Here is a 24,609-nt window from a genome sequence, read left to right on the forward strand (position 1 = left end):
CCCAATATGGTGGGTATCTTGTTGGCTGCTTTGTTGTCTAAAGGCTGTACTCGGATTATTGCATGGTTTGCTTTCTCCGTAAAGTAAAAAAAAAAATCTGAGACAGCGGTTGCATTAAGGAGAAGTTTATCTAAAGTTTCATGTATAGTCATATCTTTATCAATGTTTATTATGAGTATTTCTGTAAATTGATGTGGTTCTCTGCAAAATCAATGCATGTTTTAGAACTACTGAACGTAACGCGTCAATGTAATCTCAGATTTTTTTATATGAACTTTATCAAACAAAACATACATGTATTGTGTCCTATGAGTGTCATCTGATAAAATTAATCACTAACCTTTGATGATCTTCATCTCTATTTCTGCTTTTTGTGGCTGTGTTTTTCTGTGCCTTGGTGGTGACTTAACATAATTGTTTGTGGTGCTTTCGCTATAAATGCTTTTTGAAATCAGACACTGTGGCTGGATTAATGAGAATTGTATCTTTAAAATGGTGTAAAATACTTGTATGCTTGAGGAATTTTAATTATGAGATTTTTGTTGTTTTGAATTCGGTGCCCTGCACTTTCACTGGCTGCGGGGGGGGTACCCAGTCCTAGACAGGTTAAGCAGGTCAACATTCACAAGGCAGCGGGGCCAGATGGATTACCAGGACGTGTGCTCAGGGCATGTGCTGACCAACTGGCAGGTGTCTTCACTGACATTTTCAACATGTTCCTGATTGAGTCTGCAATACCAACATGCCTCAAGCAGACCATCACGTCCGTAGCCATGAAGTGCTTTGAAAGGCTGGTCATGGCTCACATCAACACCATTATCCCAGAAACCCTAGACCCACACCAATTTGCATACCGTCCAAACAGATCCACAGATGATGCAATCTCTATTGCACTCCACACTGCCCTTTCCCACTTGGACAAAAGGAGCACCTATGTGAGGATGCTATTCATTGACTACAGCTCAGCATTCAACACTATAGTACCCTCAAAGCTTATCACTAAGCTAAGGAACCTGGGACTAAACACCTCCCCCTGCAACTGGATCCTGAACTTCCTGATAGGCCGCCCCCAGGTGGTGAGGGTAGGTAGCAACACATCTGCCACGCTGATCCTCAACACTGGAGCTCCCCAGGGGTGCGTGCTCAGTCCCCTCCTGTACTCCCTGTTCACTCACAACTGCATGGCCAGGCACGACTCCAACACCATCATTAAGTTTGCTGACGACACAACAGTGATAGGCCTGATCCCCGACAATGACTAGACAGCCTATAGGGAGGTCAGAGACCTGGCCGGGTGGTGCCAGAATAACAACCTATCCCTCAACGTAACCAAGACCAAGGAGATGATTGTGGACTACAGGAAAAGGAGCACCGAGCACGTCCCCATTCTCATCGACGGGGCTGTAGTGGAGCAGGTTGAGAGCTTCAAATTCCTTGGTGTCCACATCAACAACAAACTAGAATGGTCCAAACACACCAAGACAGTTGTGAAGAGGGCACGACAAAGCCTATTCCCCCTCAGGAAACTAAAAAGATTTGGCATGGGTTCTGAGATCCTCAAAAAGTTCTACAGCTGCAAAATCGAGAGCATTTTAACCGGTTGCATCACTGCCTGGTAGGGCAATTGCTTGGCCTCCGACCGCAAGGCACTTCAGAGGGTAGTGCGTACGGCCCAGTACATCAAAGAAAGCTGCCCTTCCAGGACCTCTAAACCAGGCGGTGTCAGACGAAGGCCCTGAAAATTGTCAAAGACCCCAGCCACCCCAGTCATAGACTGTTCTCTCTACTACCGCATGGCAAGTGGTACCGGAGTGCCAAGTCTAGGACAAAAAGGCTTCAAAAGTTTTTACCCCCAAGCCATAAGACTCCTGAACAGGTAACCAAATGGTTACCCGGACTATTTGCATTGTGTGCCTCCCCCAACCCCTCTTTTACGCTGCTGCTACTCTCTGTTTATCTTATATGCATAGTCACTTTAACTATACATTCATGTACATACTACCTCAATTGGCCCGACCAACCAGTGCTCCCGCACATTGGCTACCCGGGCTATCTGCATTGTGTCCCACCACCCGCCAACCCCTCTTTTTACGCTACTGCTATTCTCTGTTCATTATATATGCAGTCACTTTAACCATACCCACATGTACATACTACCCCAATAAGCCTGACTAGGAAACTCCCCAGACCTTAATCCCATTGAGAACTTGTGGTCAATCCTCAAGAGGCGGGTGGACAAACAAAAAAAAACACAAATTCTGACAAACCCCAAACATTGATTATGCAAGAATGGGCTGCCATCAGTCAGGATGTGGCCCAGAAGTTAATTGACAGCATGCCAGGGCGGATTGCAGAGGTCTTGAAAAAGAAGGGTCAACACTTTAAATATTGACTCTTCGCATCAACTTCATGTCAATGTCAATAAAACCATTTGAAACGTATGAAATGCTTGTAATTATATTTCAGTATTCCATAGTAACATCTGACAAAAATATCTAAAGACACTGAAGCAGCAAACTGTGTGAAAATTTATATTTGTGTCATTCTCAAAACTTTTGGCCACGACTGTACGCTAACCATACCATGTAAGTGGCTATCTCCTCAGGTGCGTCTCCATCCAGGTCGAACTTGAAGGTAACCATCTTGTGGTTGTGTGTCTCCAGCTGACACTCCACCATCTTATCCCCTGTATAACACACCTGTCCAGGCAGAAACCAGAGAGGAACAGGTGTCAAGAGACATGGATGTGTGCCGATTGATCTACTAAGACTACTATAAATGGATGTGCGGTACTCACATTGAGCATGCTGAGTTTGGGCTTGTTGATCTTGTCCTGGCGTGAGCGGGTGCGCGTGGAGCGGCGGTGGTGTTTCCGGACCTTCCGCTCGCCCTTCCCTGATCCGTGCGTCCCCTCGTTACCATCGCTCATCTCCTTCCCTGAGGTGGCGTCGGAGTTCACACTGGTTCATGAAAGATGAATAAAAAGTAAACGAGACATACTATACAGTCCAACTCATTATAAATGCAATGGCTTGAGATAGTCCCGAATGCCTGAACATGGTGAACTGAAATGCACTTGAACAGTGTATGCACTTCTCGGATGCTCAATTATAAGGGTTGGCTGATATTGACAACAGTATGTGCATATCAAAATAAAAGCTTAACAAGGTGGTTGCGCAAAGTCAAGATAAATGTAGGCCCGCACACACTCATGGGAAATTGTTTATCCTAACGTGATACAAGGGTCTTGTTACTACAACACATATCTTTCTAACACTTATATTAGGTTGAAGAAACATTATCCAGATTTGGTAGGTTCAGTAGCCAAATTGGTAGGCCTACAGTATATCCTAAACTAGAGAGTGACCCATAAATTGGCCTAGCCGATATATCGGGCCAATATTGGCTTTTTCTAGTCTATCGACCCTTCTCTATGGGTTTTGCCGATAGTCCCGCTACATAGCTGCTATGCCAGCCGCCACTCACCGCCTGAGCCACGAGCACTGCACAATGCTGAGGAAAGTCTAACTGGGAAAATCAGCAGCAGCAAGCTAGCAAATTCTCCAACAGAAAGGTGCAGTATTGAGAAATGGATTAATTGACACAGCGACCAAAATTGAACTCCTGTTGAAAATATTTGTTTTTGCTAATTCACTAATAATAAAGGCTTGTGTCAATGTGCCCGGACATGCATGCGATAAGCAAGCTAGCTAATAAGCAAGCTACCTGTTAGCAAAGATAACAATAACTAATCCTTTTATCTGTGGTGTTAACTAGCTAGCTATATTAGCTACTATGCTAGCTAGCTGGCTAGATAAACATGGTGCTAAGATATCAGATACGAGCGAATAGCAAACGTAGCTAGCTATCAATTTGAACATGCACCCTCCGGGGTAGAGTCCTGCACAGGTCAGTTTTTTTTAGCCGCACCCGCCCAGTGCCTGCCACATCAATTCCGAGCCCCATCCGATACTGGACAACAGGGCAGATTCATCTCCGCAACCCGACCCACCCGCATAGAATTGTTCTGAGAGCCGATCTGTGCCCCACCAAATAAAATTTATTGATTTAATTGTTTTTATGACTCCAGAGTAGTATAGGCTATTGCCCTTTCTTCCATGAATGAATTTCTCTATATGTCTATTCAACATTTAGATAAAAATAAACCATGCCATGAATTAAGAATGATATCTTCTTATTTTCACAACGCAGCACATTGACAACTGAAATTGGTTTGAAAAAGAGCCTTATTTTCTAATGTTGTAACAAGAGCCCATGAGTGAAGTCATGCCCCTTCCCGGCCAAGATTTACAGTTTTAGAATTTTTTCAAAGACAAAATATATTTGTAGCTACTTTAAGTAAATAGCTGCAGTCAACTTATGCTACGTTAGGCGATAAAGCAGATTGCGTGCTTAATTTCACCTGTCACATTATTTTACATTATGAAGCCAGTGGTGGAAAAAGTACCCAATTGTCATAAATACCTTAATAGAAAGTTTAGCAAGTAAAAGTGAAAGTCACCCAGTAAAATACTACATGAGTAAAAGTGTAGAAGTATTTGGTTCTAAATATACTTAAATATCAAAAGTAAAAAATAATGTCAAATTCCTTATTATAAGAAAATGCATTGGTACCCAGGGACACACTCAGACATTTATAAACAATGCATGTGTAGTGTCACTTTGGCTATGCCGGATTAAGTGATATGACATGCTTTTCTATAAAATAATTGATCCGTAATTAATATTACCTGATTGACCTAATCATGTAAATGTAATTAACTAGAGAGCCGGGGCACCAAGAAATAATATTTATAGAGCCGTTATCTTCCGAATAAACTCTTAAAGACCTAGTAATATTTTACATCAATAGCAGTCAATATTAATCGTCACCTTAATTCAGTCTCATCTGATTGTTGTAAATTCTTCACGAACCCTGGCTAACAAGTTGAATCAGCAATACAAAATTAGGCTTAATTATTTATTTACTAAATACCTAACTAATCACACAGAATTACACATACACATAATTAATCATAACTTGATTACAAATTACATCATAAATGAAAACGTCCCTAGCGGGCGGAACAGATATGACAGCTTGCTACACAAAAGAAAAGGGCTGGGTTTGAGTGAAAGAGCGGGAAGACTGAGGAACAAAGGGCGAAGCTTTGCTATCATAAATACAGAATCTTATCCATTCTAAATTACCACCCATTTGGAAAAGGAAAATGCAGTAAATATTTCATCTGAGCTGCACTTCGGTAGGTTGGTGGTAGATGGAAGGCCGTGTTGCCCAACCGAGTACATTGAAGAATGTCTCTGCTGGTAAATTGAATACGTTGTAGTAACGTCATTGTGTGGTAGATGGCATACTCTGTCTGTTCCTTGCTAACTCAACGGCTAGGAGGTATCGCTTCTGTAGTGAATAAGAGTTCAGAGTTCATACCATTCACAACCAAAGCTCATGCTGATGTTTGCTTCATTCTGTAATTATCTGAACCATTCTGACATCGGACCGTCGTCCTCACATCCTCAGAACAGGAGGTTATATTGTCGTCAAGGCTTTATATAGGAAGGGAGAGGAGGGCGTGTTTGAAAAGTTTTATAGTCCATGTCCCTTCACAGGGACGGGCCACTGATTGAGCAGAGCCCTAAACTTATGAAAACCCAAATCTCACATTTTAGAAGATAAAATTAAATTTCATCCTATCATGAATAATTTCATATTCAAACATTTAAATTGAACAACGATTCCATGTAAATCCAATAACTCTGATGTGTAGACTTACCACTGTAGTGTTTGTCATCTTATCATTGATGAGAATGTCTCAGATGACAACCGAACTGACATCATATTCATTAAGTACCACCACATATGTTCAATTGGTCAGATTACCAGAATATAGTTAATTTCCCCCCACCTTTTGATGTTCCCAGAATTTCTATGTTAACCAAGGGTTTTGCAAATGCAACATCAGTAGGGTAGAGGAAAAAGGAGGGGTAGAGAGGTATTTATGACTGTCATAAACCTACCCCCAGGGCCAACGTCATGACACATGTGTGTTTAGTGAGTCCACCAGATCAGAGGCCACGTGTTCTATTGATAAGTGCATGAATTGGACCATTTTCCTGTACTGCTAAGCATTCAAAAAGTACTCTTGGGTGTCAAGGAAAATGTATGGAATAAAAAGTACATTATTTTATTTAGGAATGTAGTGAAGTAAAAGTAGTCAAAAATATAAATCGTAAAGTACAGATACCCCCCAAAACTACTTCTTTACTTAAGTACTTTACACCAGTGTATGAAGCTTACCATAGTTTGCTAAAACATTTGAGCCAGTTACATGTTTGTTTGTAAATAGCACAACGGGAGAAAGCAGGAGCAGGTGAGTCCAGCTGTGCATTGACAGGGGTCGCGATTTTATTGTAAGTCGTAGTTTTTTTTGCTTCAATTGCGTGATCAGGGACATGCACTTTAGTTTTCCTTCACAGAAAATACATTAGTGCAACACATTCAGCAGAAAATAGCTTAATTTTTCATCATATGACAGAAGTGATACACTATTTGCCTGGCAGCCACACAAGTAAATTATACACTATTCGGCTGGCAGCCACACAAGTAAATTAGCTTACAATGAAAAAGCAAGGTATTTTTTGCAAAAACGATGCATGAACATCATATTTCGAATATTTACCATACAAATTATGTAGCCAGCTTTCCTTAAAGTTAATGTTGCATTTCACCGGAGAAAAGTGGGCTGGCTACATCAAGAAAAGTACCGGAAAAAAGTAGCAAGTCATCAGTCAGAGCGCTGTCTGCTGATAGAATGCCCGTCCTATGCCGAGCAGAAATTACAATAATAAGCATTTTAGATCTGCGTTTATAAACACAGCAAGATATTTCTTATGGGTTTGATTATATTTTCTAGCGTGAAAAACAAAAAATTCTGCGTTAACACAACCCCTAAATTTAACTTGCTAGTTATCCAAATAAGTGGTTGAATTAATAAGGTGACAGGGCATCATATTGTATTCAACTCGTTGTTGGCTGGACTCCCCGCTTGTGCTATCAAACCCCTGAAACTTATCCAGAAAGCTGCAGCCCGCCTGGTTTTCAACCTTCCCAAGTTCACCTTGCTCCTCCACACACGTCATTGGCTTCCAGTCGAAGCTCGCATCCACTACATGACCATGGTACTCACCTACGGAACAGCAAGAGGAAGTGGCCCTCCCTACCTCCAGGCTATAGTAAACCCTACACCTCAGCCCAAGCACTCCGTTCTGCCACCTCAGGTCTCCTGGCCCTCTGGGAGGGCAGCTCCCGCTCAGCCCAGTCCAAGCTCTTCTCTGTCCTGCCACCCCAAAGGTGGAACCAGCTTTCCCCTGAAGCTAGGACAGCAGAGTCCCTGCCCATCTTCCCGAAACATCTGAAACCCTACCTCTTCAAACAGTATCTTAACTAATCCTCCTCCTCACCTCGACCCCCACCCCCCTTCCAGCTCAGACTCTACTGATAGCTAGTGTACTTTCTACTTTACTAACTTTATTGTCCCCTGGGGGATCTTTTTGTTGCAGTGTCATGTACACGTTTAAAGTGGCGTTTTAAATACAAAACAAATTGACAATACAACTTTCAGAACAGTTACATACCACTAAAAAGAGACTGGCCTTACTGGGTCGATAGGAACACTAGCCCGAGCTATTTAGGAGGGATATCACATGGCACAAATTATTATCTAGTTCTGTTTTTCCTGCCGAGGGGTCCCTATACCTGCACCTAGAGGGGTACAGGGGGTGGGGCTTGGTTCTAAAATGATTTTGTGAGCCTTGCGGAGGGCCCTGACCTTAAAGATCTCATTCAAACCTGTCTGTTTGACTCCAAGTACCTTGCTCGCAGTGGTGATAATCATTCTCAGCATATTTTTCTCTCTGACAGTGGCATTGCCATACCAACAAACAATACAAGTTAAAATACACTCAATTAAAGTTTTGTAAAACAGAGTCAGTATAGTATGCCTGTGATGTGGTTGTCCCGCCTAGTTGTCCTAAGGTGAATGCACAAACGACATCTCTCTGGATAAGAGCATCTGCTAAATTAATAAAATGAGAAGTCAAAGCCCTTTGGATGAGTAATCTGTACAGCTGCCACTGCTATCTTTAATTTCCTTGTGTTTCTTTCTCCTCTCTGTTCTTGGCCAGTCTGCTCCTCCCCCATCTTCTCTGAGCAGAGCAGGCAGGCCTGTTGCCCTAGCAACTCTAAACTCCACACAGACACAGCGTGTACACCTACTGCTCCAGAGCCAGTACTGTTCTTCCTTCAGACAAGCTTGCATTAAAACTTTGTTCATTTCCACAATGTCTCTAATTCACATTTTCTTGCAAATGCACAAACTCACCAAAAATGACATTCAGTAGCTCCAAAAGTATTGGGACAGTGACACATGTTTTGTTGTTTTGGCTCTGTACTCCAGCACAATGACTGAGGTTAAACTACAAACTGTCAGCTTTAATTTGAGGGTTGTTTTCATCCATACCCGGGTGAACTGTTTAGAAATCACATCACTTTTTGTACATAGTCCCCCCATTTTAGGGGACCAAAAATATTGTGACAAATTCACTTATATGTGTATTTCAAAATTCAAAAGGCACTCAGACATCTGAGCAATCTTTTTTTGCAGGTGCATGGTAAACAGTTGAACAAGATGAAGGAAAAACCACACACTGCTCTTGATAGTATCTCTGATCTTTAATAAGCTTACATATCGGCCTCACGGCCTTCGTCAGGGCTCTTGAGTAAAAAAAATAAAAAAACACCCTTATATAGAACAAGCCCCACCCATATCCGTTCCACGCATCGGAAGGGGTTGGAGGCGAAGGAAAAACAAGTGCTACCAAATATAACAATATGCATTTCATAAATATTCAAATAAAGTGTGTAAATAAGACGTTTTAAACACGTTTGTAAAATCACAATGAGGACATAGACCTACCGAGCAAGTTTTCATTAATCATTGGGTACATCATACGAAAAGCAGAGTAATCTTAAATAGGAGTATAATTCATGTCTGGAGGGTAAAAATCCCAAAATATTCTCTTTTACTCAGAGTATTATTAATACCGGTAATCACGGTAATTCTCTTTGCCACAAAATCTAATAAGGTAGAAATGTCATGCTTTAGGTCATCAAAATGTACTGCGAATGGTTCTCCTGAGTGAACTTTTATATTCACTGAATCTCTGTTTGAGAGAACGAGAGGTTTTACCTACATAGCAGAGTCCACTTGGACATTTAATCATGTACATAACATGGGTGGTGGAGCACGTAATAATGTCATTTATTTGGAACCGTTTTCCTGTGTGTGGGTGGCAGAAATATTCACACTTCATCATATTGTTGCACTGTGCGCATCCTCTGCATCTATAGCTACCATTTGGAAGAGGGCGTAAAAGAGCCTGGCTGATTTTCTTTTGTGGCAGGCAGTTGGCATGAATCAATTTATTGCGTAAATTGCTACCTCTCATATACACAATAAGTGGTGGATTTATGGCAGTGTTTCTTGACCGCATCTCCCACTTTTCGCGAGTTCAAAGTATTTGTGCTTCTGAACATTACGGAGTGTTCTTTAGCTTGAGCGGTCTTTTTTGTAGCAGTTCATCTCGTGTTTTTCCCAATGCCAAATTAAGAGCTTCATCCACACATTGTGGCGAATAGCCTCTTCTGACAGGCTGACCACACCATTCGCGTTGCAAAATACAGTTAGAAATCTATGTTATTCAATTATGCACCTATACTGCTCGCGCGAGCGTCTGCGACACCAAGGGCTAAAATATTTCCAAGGCCTATTCTATTTCTGACACAGATTGCAAGTCCTGCTTCTCCCATATCCTCATTGGTTTATAGAAGCAGGTACCCACATGCCATCTCCTCATTGGTTATACCTGCGTGGGTGACTGAAAGACGAACAAGGTCAGTGGCGGTAATGCACCTAATTTATGAAAGTTTCCAATCGCAATATAAAGTTAAGAGAAGAAAAGGCCTGGAAGGAAGAGAGATGACTAGAAACTAGTCGGTTGACTGTTTTCTGTGTGGATTAATTGGCGGAGAAAAGGACCTTGTGCATTTCAGGTAAAATAACAACTCAATGTTTATATCCCAGGACAAATTAGCTAGCAACAGCAAGCTAGCTAAATAGGACAAATTAGCTAGCACGTGCAAGCTAACTAGCTAAATTGCCATAAATATTTAATGCTTTTCGACCTGTCCCCAAATTAATATAATTGGGTCAGAGATTGTTTTGATATTTTAACCTGCGCTTCGTGATCGCGTTTGGTGTGGGGGACAAAATAAACGTGTGCACGATGGCGCACGCGCGCAGCCAGTTTGGGTTCCGTGTTAGAAACCTAGTGCGCATCTCCGCTGCTTTTTCTAGATAATCCTCTGTGGAGTGGCATATACGGCGCAGTCTGAAAAACAGGCTTCTTGGAAGTCCTCTTTTTAATGGCTTAGGATGGAAGCTGTCCCCCTGTAATAGAGTATTTCTGTCCGTTTCTTTTCTATACAGAGTTGTAAATAGGGTTCCATTTGATTTCTAAAACCACATATCGATGTGATGAACATGTAGAATGTCACATTCATAGTGAATTTGAGATTGGAGTCAATGTCATTGAGTAGTGCCATAAAGTCTGACAGCTCTTTTTTTCATTCCTTCCCATATGCATTTTTTTGTTGTCAATATATCGATACCACTTCAGGGCTTTATTAAAAAATGCATTTTAGTTTTCATTGTTAACAAAACGTTCTTCAAAAAGACCCACATAAAGGTTGCATAGCTCGGAGCGAATGTGGAGCCCATCGATGTTCCATTCGTTTGGAGGTGGTGTTCATCATCAAATCTGAAAGAGTTATACGTCAAAACATATTCAGCCCTAGAATAAAGCTTGTTGGTCGGTATTTGTTAGTATCTCTATCTCTCAAATAGTGAGCTAGGGCTGCCAGCCGACCCCCCCCCCCCACACACACACACACACACACACATGGGGAATGCTGTTATATAGACTCCCGACATCTAATGTGATCAAAATGCAGTCTTCTGTTAATCCCGTTATTGGTGAAATCTTGTTAATGATGTCTATAGAGTCTTTTACATATGATGGCAATGCTTGCACATGAGTTTTAATAAAAGAGTCTACAAAGATCGACAATGGCTCTAGCATTGAGCCTACTCCTGCAGCCACTGGTCTGCCTGGATAGTTTCCTTGTTGTGTTTTAGGTTTGTGTAATTTCGGTAAAATGTACAGGCATGGACATATGGCACATTTGCAGCAAAGGTATTCATATTCCGGTGAGATAAGGTGGTTTAATAGGGCTTGCTCCAGATTAGAGCATATTTCCCTTTGGAACACCTGTGTGGGATCAACAATTTTCTTTAGAAACGTTCATTGCAGAGTTGTCTCTGAATTTATTCTTTATAGTTTTCATAGTGTAAAACAACCACAGCACCCCCATTGTCTGCAGGTTTAATAACCAAAGATGAATCTTTCATTAATTCATTAAGTGCCTGTTCTTCTGTTCTAGTGAGATTCTTCTGAATGTGGTATGTTTGTCTCATACATACTGACATGGCTTCTTGTTCGACTAACCTACAATAGGTATTAATCGAGGAGTTGTTAACCATAGGACAGAATTTGCTTTTGGGCTTAAAATTGGTACCAGTTCTTTGATCTGTTTCCAGGCCCGAAACAGTGTTTTGAGAAAACACATGCTTAAATTTAATCTTGCGAAAGAATTTAAGCAAATCTACTTCCGTATCGAATGGTTTATCTGTACATGTAGGTAAGAGAGGCCATTAGATAAGACAGACTTGCGCTTCAGTAAGGTATTTTTAATTACCGCGTCCTGCTGTAGCTCCATGTCCATGGCATGTGTTGCTGGTCCCCTCTTCGACCGCTTGCCTCTCCTACATAGCGTATTTTCTTTTGTGGAGCCTTGTGTTGCTTCCGGGGAAAAAAACCTGACTGTGTGCGAAGATAGCTGGAGTCGCTGTCTGTAGGGAATTCGCTCTCAGTGGATGCCTGTGTCCAAGTTTCCATGTCCTCCTGCTGTTGCGTATCTGCGTCCCCCCGATCAGTGGTGCGTCCCTACGTCGGCCTCTCCGTGCTCCTGTCCTTGGGCCTTCCTATGTGTACACCTGGTTAAGCTGGTAGTCCTTGTGTGTCTCGCTGATATTTGTTGATCTTTGTTGCTTGTAGAAAGTCTCTGTATTTCCCAATGGACTGATTGATCATGTCGTCTATGGCTGTATGTTCCCAATGATTAATGAAAACTTGCTCGGTGTCTTCATTGTGGTTTTACAGACATGTTTAATACATCTTATTTCCACACTTTATTTGAATATTTATGAAATGCATATTGCTATATTTGGTAGCACGTATTTGTTTTTCCTTCGCCTCCAACCCCTTTCGATGCGTGGAACGGATGTGGGTGGGGTTTGGTCTACATAAGGGTGTAACTTTTTTTTTATCTCACAAAAGCTCTGACGAAGGCCGTGAGGTCGATACTTATATGTGTATTAAAATAGTAAAAAGTGTCGAATTTGGTCCCATATTCCTAGCATGCATCGATAATGGACAGTTCCCTGCTCCCCTCTCGCTGTCTGTGTGGCTGGTAGCCTAGGCCTGTTCACAGAATGGAATTTGCAACACTCGTTGTTGCTGTTTGGAATGCCACAAGCTCTAAGGCGAGACAATACATCATTGCTGACCTTCGGCATGAAGGTGAGGTTAGGTAAGGTTACCTTGCATAACCCCGGAGCAAACTGTTAGCATGAATGGTGGACTGACAATGTGTGCCGCTCACTCACTAGCTTTGCAGATGTCAGGGCAATTAGTAGTCCAGCAGCTCAAAAAAGGCTGCTGTGAAAAGACCTCAAGCACAATAGACAGGTCCCAAGACAGGACTAAAGGCGTAGAAACTTTTTAGTGAAGCAATATGAAGGAGAAATACACTATATATACACAAAAGTATGTGGACACCTCTTCAAATGAGTGGATTTGGGTATTTCAGCCACACCGTTGCTGACAGGTGTATAAAATTGAGCACACAGCCATGCAATCTCCATAGACAAACATTGGCAGTAGAATGGCCCGTACTGAAGAGCTCAGTGACTTTCAACGTGGCACCGTCATAGGATGTCACCTTTCCAACAAGTCAGTTTGTCAAATTTCTGCCCTGCTAGAGCTGCCCCAGTCAATTGGGAGTGCTGTTACTGTGAAGTGGAAACGTCTAGGAGCAACAACGGCCCAGCCGCAAAGTGGTAGGCCACACAAGCTCACAGAACGGGACCATCAAGTGCTGAAGCGTGTAATAATAGTCTGTCCTCGGTTGCAACACTTACTACAGACTTACTACAGACAAGAACTGTTTGTCGGGAGCTTCATGAAATGGGTTTCTATGGCCGAGCAGCCTCACACAAGCCTAAGAGCACCATCCGCTACGCCAAGCGTTGGCTGGAGTGGTATAAAGCTCAATGCCATTGGACACTGGAGCAGTGGAAACACGTTCTCTGGAGTGATGAATCACGCGTCATCATCTGGCAGCGCTCGTGGCTGAATGGAAGCAAGTCCCTGCAGAAATGTTCCAACATCTAGTGGAAAGCCTTCGCAGAAGAGTGGAGGCTGTCATAGCAGCAAAGGGGGACCAACTCTATATTAATGCCCATGATTTTGGAATGAGATGTTTGACGAGCAGGTGTCCACATATTTTTCAGCTCAAAAGACTGCTGTGAAATACCCTGAAACACAATAGACAGGTCCGAAGACAGGGCTAAAGGTTTGGATAAGCAGCACTCTCCCTTCATAAAACAACATAAACAGAGGAAGTTCTCTTTCAATTAGTCATTTCGATATCTCACATGAGGGATTCATCAGAATCTCACACGTCTGTCGGAGACGGACAGGTCAAGTGGCAAGTGGTGAGCCCCTCCCCTCATCATAGAGAGCCAGTTGCCCACCCTATGATCATTCTCACTTCTCTTCCTCACGAAGAGTACTACTCTAAGCTCTCCTCAGCACAACTTGATTTGTTTTCCTGTTCAACTGTTCAAAGGTGTGCTGCAAAGTTATGCCGCCAAGTGCAGGTTTTTCATCTCTCGTCTTCTGTGTTGCGTGACTTTACTGAAAGGAAAGTGTTCGCGTCAAGTAAGAATGAGCTTTTCTACTTTTTCCTTCCCATTTGTTTCCTGCGGTAGCTAGCATCACACGGCTAGCTACTGAAACTTGGCTAGCTAAGCTTGGAAGGCTTGGAAGGGTAGAATCACTAGCGTTCTCTCTCGTTTAGCTCAACCCACTACCGTTGCCGCATTGACTAGATTTTTTTTCTTGACATTTTCAAACAGTACATTTATATTTTCCAACAGGGCTATATATTTGGGTGAGAGTAGCCTCGTTTTACTGCCAAAAATAAAATGAAACCATCTGGTGTGGTAACAACAATGTCAAATGCAGGTAGCCTAATCAAATAATTAACATCCAATCACATTAACCACTACTCTCTCGCGGGAAACATTCACTCTTGCGCAGACATTTAGAAACGAAACATGACAATTAAAAAAATAAGCCACTGGAGTTTGAGTGAGAATAAAGAAGTGTATAAAAGCAACAGATGACATAAGAAGGGGCTAGAAGCGTCTTATATGCCAAGTTACCGAGTGGCTAGGACAGGCAAGCCCCATACTATTGTGGACTTAATTCTTCCTGCTGCCGCGGATATGGCTGGGACAATGCTGGGGGAAAAGGCCAAAAAAACTATACAGATAATGATTTCATCAAACAACACCGTTTCACGACGCATCAGTGTCGGCAGGAGATGTTTTGAAACAATTTCGGCTTCGCATGTAAGCCAGTGAATTATATGAGTTACAGCTGGATGAGACAACAGACATGGTGGGCCTGGCACAGCTCTTGGTAAATGTCCGTTACGTTTATGAGGGGTCAATTAAGGAAGTCATGCTCTTCTGCAAACCACTGGAAACCAGGACAATGTGAGAGGATATTTTTGAAGTACTGGACAGCTTTGTGACATCAAATGGACTTTGGTGGTCAAGATATGTTGGTATCTGTACTGATGGCGCAAAGGTCATGACAGGGAGACACAGTGGAGTGGTAACGCCACTTGGGTACACTGCAGCATCCACCGAGCGGCTCTTGCTGCCAAGGGAATGCCTGACAGCTTGAAAGACGTTTTGGTCACTACAGTGAAAATGGTTAACTTTGATAATGCAAGGCCCCTGAACTCTCGTGTATTTTCTGCATTATGCACTGATATGGGCAGCGATCATGTAACACTTTTACAACATACAGAAGTGCACTGCTTATCAAGGGGCAAAGTATTGACACATTTTTTTAAATTGAGAGACGAGCTTAAAGTTTTCTTTACTGACCATAATTAACACTTGTCTGACCACTTGCATGATGACGAGTGTCTCACACGACTGGCCAATCTAGGTGATGTTTTTTCTCGCCTGAATGATCTGAATCTAGGATTATAGGGACTCTCCGCAACTATATTCAATGTGCGGGACAAAATTGAGGCAATGATGAAGAAGATGGGGCTCTTCTCTGTCTGCATTAACAAGGACAACACCCAGGTCTTTCCATCATTGTATGATTTTTTTGTGTGCAAATCAACTCAAGCTTACGGACAATGTCAAATGTGATATAGCGAAGCACCGGAGTGAGCTGGGTGTGCAATTACGCAGGTACTTTCCCGAAACGGATGACACAAACAACTGGATTCATTATCCCTTTCATGTCCTGCCTCCAGTCCACTTACCGATATCTGAACAATAGAGCCTCATCGAAATTGCAACAAGCGGTTCTGTGAAAATTGAATTTAATCAGAAGCCATTGTCGGATTTCTGAATAGGGCTGCACTCAGTTTCTTGCCTTGGCAAATCGCGCTGTTAAGACACTGATGCCCTTTGCAACCACATACCTATCTGAGAGTGGATTCTCTGCCCTCACTAGCATGAAAACTAAATACAGACACAGTGTGGAAAATGATTTAAGACACTCTCTCCAATACAACACAACATTGCAGAGTTAGGTGCATCATTTCAAGCACACCCTTCTCATTAACCTGTGGCAAGTTCATCACAATTTTTGATGAACAAATAAGGTTTTATATGTAAATGGATAAATAAAGAGAAAAATTATTGATTGTTAATATATTATTATTATTTGTGCCCTGGTCTTATAAGAGCTCTTTGTCACTTCCCACGAGCCAGGTTGTGACAAACACTCACACTCATTCTTATGTTTAATAAATGTATCGTATAGTGTGTGTGTTGGCAGGCTTACAATGATGGCAAAAAACAACATTTGATAGTGCGCTGACCCTGGTACTAGAGGGGGTATGCAGCTGGAGGTTGAATATTTGAAGGGGTATGGGACTATAACAAGTTTGGGAACCACTGGACTAGACCATCCTAGCGTCACTGCTTATCGGTCTAGAGCCATGCTTTTGTTTGGTGTAAGATTGTGCTAACTAGCTAGGCTACTAGCTCACGAGGTGAATGCTAACTACATTGTTAACATTGTTAAAGGATTGGCAGTTTATTGGCGCCATGGAGCCTGCTCGCTCAGCCCAAGGGACAAACCCTTGACCAGCAAAGTCCAAACCAGACTTTTTGCCAACATGAATGTCAAGGACATGAAGGAGCTAGAAATCGGCAAGCCACCAGTGGTCGAGCAGTCACTGGCCAACCACCTCAGTGCCTTGTTGCTGACAGGCACATCTCTCCCTGGTAAGAATGACCACTTTTCTGCATCCATCTATCAAAAGGTCTATGTGTCTACTGCACGTTCTGTACAGGCGTTGAATATTACGTCCCTACTGCTGGCTTACCAGGCCAATTTGATGCTCGATCTGCATAATCTCCTAACTATCAACAAGCCTAACTCAGACCTTTGGAAAGAGATCTGTCGTCAAAAGCTGTCGCCGTGCCATGAGCCTTGTAGTGGTGGGGAAAAGAGCCTTGTGGCTCAACTTGTCCAGCCTGTCGAGAAAGCAGATTTCCTTATTTCCTTGACGTTCCTGTCGAAGAAGGAGCTGTTTGGTCAGGTGCAACAGCACCTCTTCAATCTCAGGAGGCTGAAGAAATTTGGCTTGACACCGAAAACCCACAAACTTTTACAGATCCACAATTGAGAACATCCTGTCGGGTTGTAACAGCCTGTAACCGCAGGGCTCTCCAAATGGTGGTGCGATCTGCCCAACGCATCACCGGGGACAAGCCACCTGCCCTACAGGATACCTACAGCACCTGATGTCACAGGAAAGCCAAAACTACATCAAGGACAAACAACAACCCGAGCCACTGACTGTTCACCCCACTATCATCCAGAAGGCAAGGTCAGAACAGGTGCATCAAAGCTGGGACCAAGAGACTGACATTGCTCGTCCAAATATTTATATATTCTTAATTCCAATCCTTTACTTTAGATTGTGTGTATTGTTAGATATTACTTTTTAGATATTACTGCACTGCTGGAGCTAGAAACACAATTTGATTTGATGAATCTAACCTTTGAGTGAAAAAAAAACAAAAAAACAAAATTAATTGTCATCAAGAAATAATTGTTTTATCAAAAACATGCGTGTCACAATTATTGGCAACAAATTGAGGTACACTACCGGTTCAAAAGTTTGGGGTCACTTATAATTTCCTTTTTTTTGTCCATTAAAATAACATTGAATTGATCAGAAATACAGTGTAGACATTGTTAATGTCGTAAATGATTATTGTAGCTGGAAACGGCTGATTTTTTATGGAATATCTACATAGGCGTACAGGGGTCCATTATCAGCAAACATCACTCCTGTATTCCAATGGCACATTGTGTTAGTTAATCCAAGTGTATCATTTTAAAAGGCTAATTGATCATTTAAAAAAATTATGTTAGCACAGCTGAAACTGTTGTCCTGATTAAAGAAGCAATAAAACTGGCCTTTAGCCAGTTGAGTATCTGGAGCAACAGCATTTGTGGGTTCGATTACAGGCTCAAAATGGCCAAAAACAAAGACCTTTCTTCTGAAACTCGTCAGTCTATTCTTGTTCTGAGAAATGAAGGCTATTCCATGCAAGAAATTGCCAAGAAACTGAAGATCTCGTACAACGCTGTGTACTTCTCCCTTCACCGAACTGAAAAAACTGCCTCTAACCAGAATAGAAAGGGTGGGAGGCCCCGGTGCACAACTGAGCAAGTTTGAGAGACAGACGCCCCTCACAAGTCCTCAACTGGCAGCTGCATTAAATAGTACCCGCAAAACACCAGTCTCAATGTCAACAGTGAAGAGGCGACTCCGGGATTTTTAAAAATTGATTTTACCTTTATTTAACTAGGCAAGTCAGTTAAGAACAAATTCTTATTTTCAATGACGGCCTAGGAACAGGGGCAGAACGACAGATTTGTACCTTGTCAGCTCAGGGGTTTGAACTTGCAACCTTCCGGTTACTAGTCCAACGCTCTAACCACTAGGCTACCCTGCTGGCCTCCTAGACAGAATTCCTCTGTCCAGTATCTGTTCTTTTGCCCATCTTAATCTTTTATTTTTATTGGTCAGTATGTGATATGGCTTTTTCTTTGCAACTCTGCCTAACACAAAACACGGACATTTCAATGTGACCCCAAACTTCTGAACGGTAGTGTATATTCTGATTTAAGTCTTTGGGAAAATTAAAAAAGGTCATCCATGACTTCCTGTTTCACTGGAGTGTAAATGTGACACACAGGCTAAACTCCCTTAGTCATTTATCAGCATGGAAAAGGCCAGAGGTCACAAAAATTAAATGAGACAAATGGTTGTTGACCTTCACAAATCAGGCAATGTCTATAAAAAGATATCTACATGCCTGAAACTACCCATCTACACTATTAGGGCAATAATTAAACAATGTAAAACTGAAGCTGTGATGAACGTGCCTGGAAGAGGACGCAAATGTATTTTGCCCCTACGCACCGTGAGAAGCATGGTTCAAGTTGCCAAAAATCTCCAAGGATCACAGTTGGAGAATTGCAGAAGTTGGTTACATCTTTGGGTGTCCAAAACTACTATTAGACACCACCTTCAGGCACACAAGTTATTTGGAAGGGTTGCCAGAAGAAACCGCCTGGAGTTTTCTAAATGCCATTGGAACTTAGATTGGAACCAGGTTCTATGGTCTGATGAGACTAAAATAGAGCTTTTTGGCAACAAACACCAAAGGTGGGTTTGGCATAACAAGAGACATGGTGATCCACTGAAGTATGGTGGTGGATCTGTGATGTTGTGGGGCTGTTTTACATACAAATGCCCTGGGAAGATTGTTAGGATACATTGGCATCATGGACTCCATGTTCCAAGATTAAAAAACTGAGTCGTCATTGAATCTTTCAGCAGGACAACGATCCAAAGCAATACCACCAAATCCACCCGAAAATGGTTCACTGACCATAGAATCAAGCTTTTGCAATAGCCATCCCAGTCCCCTGACCTAAACCTCTATGGGGTGAGCTGAAGAAAAGAGTCCACAAGTGAGGACCAAGGACTCTGAAGGATCTGGATAGTTTCTGTATGGAGGAATGGTGTCAAATTTCTTCCTACAGTGAGGTAAAAAAAGTATTTGATCCCCTGCTGATTTTGTACGTTTGCCCTCTGACAAAGAAATTATCAGTATAATTTTAATGGTAGGTTTATTTGAACAGTGAGAGACAGAATAGCTCAGCTCGTTACCTGTATAAAAGACACCTGGGAGCCAGAAATCTTTCTGTTCGAGACGGGGTCAAATACTTATTTCCCTCATTACATTTTTTTGGCTCCCTCGTGTCTTTTTGTGGATTTTGTTGTTGTTATTCTGTCTCTCACTGTTCAAATAAACCTACCATTCAAATTATAGACTGATCATTTCTTTGTCAGTGGGCAAACGTACAAAATCAGCAGGGGATCAAATACTTTTGTCCCTCACTGTATGTGTTCTTCCACCTCATCAAACATTATAGGAGATGGTTCAGAGCTGTTATCTTGGCAAAGGGAGGGTGCACAAAGTACTAAATGCAGGGGTGCAAATATTTGTGACATGCATGTTTTTTGAATAAAATAATTATTTCTTTATGCCGATTTTTTTCTTTGCAGAAGATTCATGATATTTTGAGTGTAATTAGATTCGTGATATGATATTTTGAGTGTAAGATAAAGCTGATAAACAACAATTACACAGCCTTTTTTGTTAATATTTACCTATGGTGCCAATAATTCAGGAGGGCACTGCATGTGCTCCTAGAACCCTTCCCTTTGTGCAGCGACCCATTCACATGGGTTCGCTCTCAAGGAAGATGGGAGGGAATACACTCTACCCGAGGGGCCCCCCGTGCCGCGGCTCTCTGATGATCGAGTCTGGGCTACTCGCCACAAGAGCAAGGAACTGGTGTGCATGCGCAGTCCAGTCCTTGGTCTGCTCCACTGTTACGAAGAAGTACAGACTGCAATTCGCTCTGAAACCACCCGTTTCAACTAAATTTGGGAATCAGCAGTGGCTGGTAACTCGGCACGAATACTAAAGCAGGAAATCTCCTCTCTATTAAGTAAAGGCACTATCAGGGTGATTCCAGCGGCAGAGAGCCACCTAGGCTTTTACTCCCGGTACTTCCAGGTTCCCAAAAAATGTAGAGGTGTCTCGCTCTATTCATCGAGGTGGCTGTTTACCTCAGTTGACCTGCAGGATGATTATTTTCACAAACATCCTGCCAGCACACAGGAGATTTTTAAGGTTTGCATTTCAAGGTACAGCCGACAAATACCTTGCTGTTCCATTCAGGCTAGTGCTAGCTCCCCAAATGTTCAGCAAATGTGTAGAGGCAGCTCTCATATCCCTGAGATACAAGGGGCTGAGAATCACGTCTTGATCAGAACGGACAATACGACTGTGGTGGTGAACATCAGCCGCCAGGGGGGCACTCCCTCCCTGCGCTTACGAACTAGCCATCAGGATTATTCTGTGAAGCAGAGCACACCACATCACTCATGTCCTGGGGCGTACTAAACGTAGCAGCGGACTTATTGTCCACGGGGAATCCCCTTAAAAGGGAATGGAAACTTCATCCCCAAGTGGTGAAACAGATGTCAGAGAGATACGGTCAAGCATCTGTCGAGCTCTTCGCAGCGCAAGAAAACGTGCGCTGCCCGTTGTTCTTTGCACTAGCAGGAGATGCACCACTGGGGTTGGACACACTGGCACACCCATGGTCAAGGGTGTTGCTTTACGCTTTTCCTCTTCTAAGCCTCTTACTCCCCCACTCTAGCCAGAGTGAAGGAAGAAGGCTCATCCCTCATCTTGGTAGTCCCTCGATGGCCCTCTGGGTCTGGCATGTGAGAGGTTAGGCCTGCCTCTCGGAGTCATAGAGTCTATCCAGAGTGCCAGGGCTCCTTCTACACACTCACTGTATGGAAACAAGTGGTGCATTTTTGAGAAGTGGTATGACCAAAAACAGATCATTCCTTACCAATGCTCTGTATCCAAGGTTTTATGCTTTCTGACGAACCTTATGGAAGGCTTTCTCCACTGTTAAGGCCTATCTTGCTGCTATCTCGACCGGTCAAATAGGCTTCAACAATAACATGTTGGGAAAACACCCCATTATGTTGCTTATATCCAGTTCCAAAGCCTTTAGTCCCGTCATGGGATCTGTCTATTGTGCTTGAAGCTATTTTACAGCAGCCTTTTGAGCTGCTGGAAAACGAGGAGATTAAATATCTCTCCTTTAAGACCGACCGCTTTACTGGTTGCCCTTATGTCCGCAAAGCGAGTGAGTGAGCTGTATGCACTGTCAGTTCACCATTCATGCCTACGGTTTGGCCGGAGTTTTACCAAGGTTTCCCTGTTGCCCAACTATGCCTTTATGTCTGAGGTTGTTATATTATCCTCATCCTGAGAGACGAGAATGATAGGCATCACTGAACTCTCCATGGTCTCTCCTAACACACCACCAAATCTCTGCACTAGATAGCCATCAGAAGAGTTGAAGAGTTGAGTCAGCTCATACCTGTCGTAGGAGTAGCTGGCCCCTGAAGCCTGCTTCTCTGCACCAGGATCCTGCAGACAAAACAAAAAAAAAGTGAGTATGTTCAGAAGGGTTGGGGCATAAACGGAGATGAGTGTGCAGGGAAAGTTGGGGAGGATACTTTGGGTACAGAGATATTGGAGATGTTGTTTTAGGGAAAAGTAGAGGGAGGGTCAGGGAGGGGCTGAGAAAGGGGAGAATTGAGGGACTGAGATTCAAGGGCTTAGGGAGGGGACGTATCGGACAGGTCAGTCCTCCATACCTCCAGATTGGACTCTGTTTGAGCCTGTCCCGAGGTGAGTGTGGTCCCTGAGTATCTGCTCTCACCGGCCTGGTTCTGCTGAGTCAGGCTGGTGCTGGCAGTCCAAGGGGCTGCTGTCTGGGAGTCAGGGGATAGTGGAGCTGGAGCCTGTGGTTGGCTCTGGCCTTGGGCCTGATGCTGATGCTTGGACTGGGTTTGGCTGGGGTTCTGGTTGAGGTCAAGCTGGGTTGCGGCAGCACCTGTGCCAGGGTCCGACACAGTCTGTATTGGAGGGGAGAAAACTGCAGGCTGGGAAGGCTGATTAGGCTGTGCAAAGGGGATGGCATCTGGAAGCTGGGCCTTGGCCTGCTGCTGGACCTGCTGATGTAGGGAGGGGCATATATTATATTGGTGGAGGACTCAACATTTATTGAAATATTTATTCTTTATTTAATCAGGTAGGCCAGTTGAGAACACGTTCTCATTTACAACTGCGACCTGGCCAAGATAAAGTAAAGCAGTGCGACAAAAACAACTCAGAGTTACACATACACAAACGTACAGTCAATAACACAACAGACAAATCTATGTCATTGGAACTTAGATTGGAACCAGGTTCTATGGTCTGATGAGACTAAAATAGAGCTTTTTGGCAACAAACACCAGGTGGGTGTGGCATAACAAGAGACATGGTGATCAACTGAAGTATGGTGGTGGATCTGTGATGTTGTGGGGCTGTTTAACTTTCCAAAAGGAAGTAAATATAGAAGATGTTATAGATGACCTGGAGCCAGTTGGTTTGGCGACGAATATGTAGTAAGGGCCAGCCAACGAGAGTATACAGGTCGCAGTGGTGGGTAGTATATGGGGGTAGTATATGGGGTAGTGTATATGGGGCGGTGGTGACAAAATGGATGGCACTGTGATAGACTACATCCAGACTATTTTGCAAATGACATCGCGGGCAGCAATCGGTTGAAGAGCATGCATTTAGTTTTACTAGCGTTTAAGAGCAGTTGGAGGCCACAGAAGGAGTGTTGTATGGCATTGAAGCTTGTTTGGAGGTTTCTTAGCACAGTTTCCAAAGAAAGACCTGATGTATACAGAATGGTTTCGTCTGCGTAGAGGTGGATCAGAGAATCACCAGCAGCAAGAGCGACATCATTGATATATACAGAGAAAAGAGTCAGCCTGAGAATTGAACCCTTTGGAACACCCATAGAGACTGCCAGAGGTCCGGACAACAGGCCCTCCGATTTGACACACTGAACTCTATCAGAGAAGTAGTTGGTGAACGAGGCGAGGAAGTCATTTGAGAAGCCAAGGCTATTGAGTCTGCCATTAAGAATGTGGTGATTGACAGAGTGGAAAACCTTGGCCAGGTCGATGAAGACGGCTGCACAGTACCGTCTTTTATCGATGGCAGTTATCATATAGTTTAGGACCTTGAGCGTGGCTGAGGTGCACCCATGACCAGCTCGGACACCAGATAGCATAGTGGAGAAGGTACGGTGGGATTCTAAATGGTCGGTGATCTGTTAACTTGGCCTTCGAAGATTTTAGAAGGGCAGGGCAGGATGGATATAGGTCTATAACAGTTTGGGTATAGAGTGTCTCCACCTTTGAAGAAGGGTATGACCGCGGAAGCTTACCAATCTTTGGGGATCTCAGACGATACGAAAGAGAGGTTGAATAGGTTTGTAATAGGGGTTGCAACAATTTTGGAGGATAATTTTAGAAAGAGAGGGTCCAGATTGTCTAGCCAAGATAATTTGTAGGGATCCAGATTTTGCAGCTCTTTCAGAACATCAGCTGTCTGGATTTGGGTGAAGGAGAAGCGGGGCGCTTGGGAAAGTTGCTGCAGAGGGTGCTGAGATGTTGGCCGGGGTAGGGATAGAAAAATGCTTATTGAAATGATCGTTTATCGTAAATTTATCGGTGGTGAAAGTGTTTCCTGGCCTCAGTGCAGAGGGCAGCTGGGAGGTGCTCTTATTCTCCATAGACTTTACAGTGTCCCAAAACTTTTGGGAATTAGTGTACAGGATGCAAATTTCTGTTTGAAAAAGCTAGCCTTAGCTTTCCTAACTGACTGACTATATTGGTTCCTGACTTCCCAGAAAAGTTGCATATTGCGGGGGCTATTCGATGCTAATGCCACAGGATGTTTTTGTGCAGGTCAAGGGCAGTCAAGTCTGGGGTGAACCAAGGACTATATCTGTTCTTAGTTCTACATTTTTTGAATGGGGCATGCTTATTTAAGATGGTGAGGA

General features: G+C 43.1%; 1 protein-coding gene across 12 annotated transcripts in view; it reads right to left on the reverse strand.

The window, feature by feature from the left end:
* LOC124031679 (serine/threonine-protein kinase WNK2-like) overlaps nt 1-24,609 on the reverse strand; it is a 136,186-nt gene that overhangs the window by 17,563 nt on the left and 94,014 nt on the right. For 11 of the 12 annotated variants that reach the window (XR_006838155.1, XR_006838154.1, XM_046343230.1 and 8 more), the window contains 4 exons: nt 22,361-22,720; nt 22,081-22,130; nt 2,798-2,960; nt 2,583-2,699 (listed from right to left, as the gene is read on the reverse strand). Coding sequence is in view for 10 of the 12 variants with exons in the window: in XM_046343230.1 (XP_046199186.1) it covers nt 2,583-2,699; nt 2,798-2,960; nt 22,081-22,130; nt 22,361-22,720 (690 nt within the window). In the remaining 2 variants the exon portion in view is untranslated. The remainder of the gene's footprint in view (nt 1-2,582; nt 2,700-2,797; nt 2,961-22,080; nt 22,131-22,360; nt 22,721-24,609) is intronic. The other variant, XM_046343229.1, reaches the window with a different exon arrangement.

The sequence above is a fragment of the Oncorhynchus gorbuscha genome, linkage group LG03, assembly GCF_021184085.1.
Source record: "Oncorhynchus gorbuscha isolate QuinsamMale2020 ecotype Even-year linkage group LG03, OgorEven_v1.0, whole genome shotgun sequence".
In the NCBI taxonomy this organism is placed as follows: domain Eukaryota; kingdom Metazoa; phylum Chordata; class Actinopteri; order Salmoniformes; family Salmonidae; genus Oncorhynchus; species Oncorhynchus gorbuscha.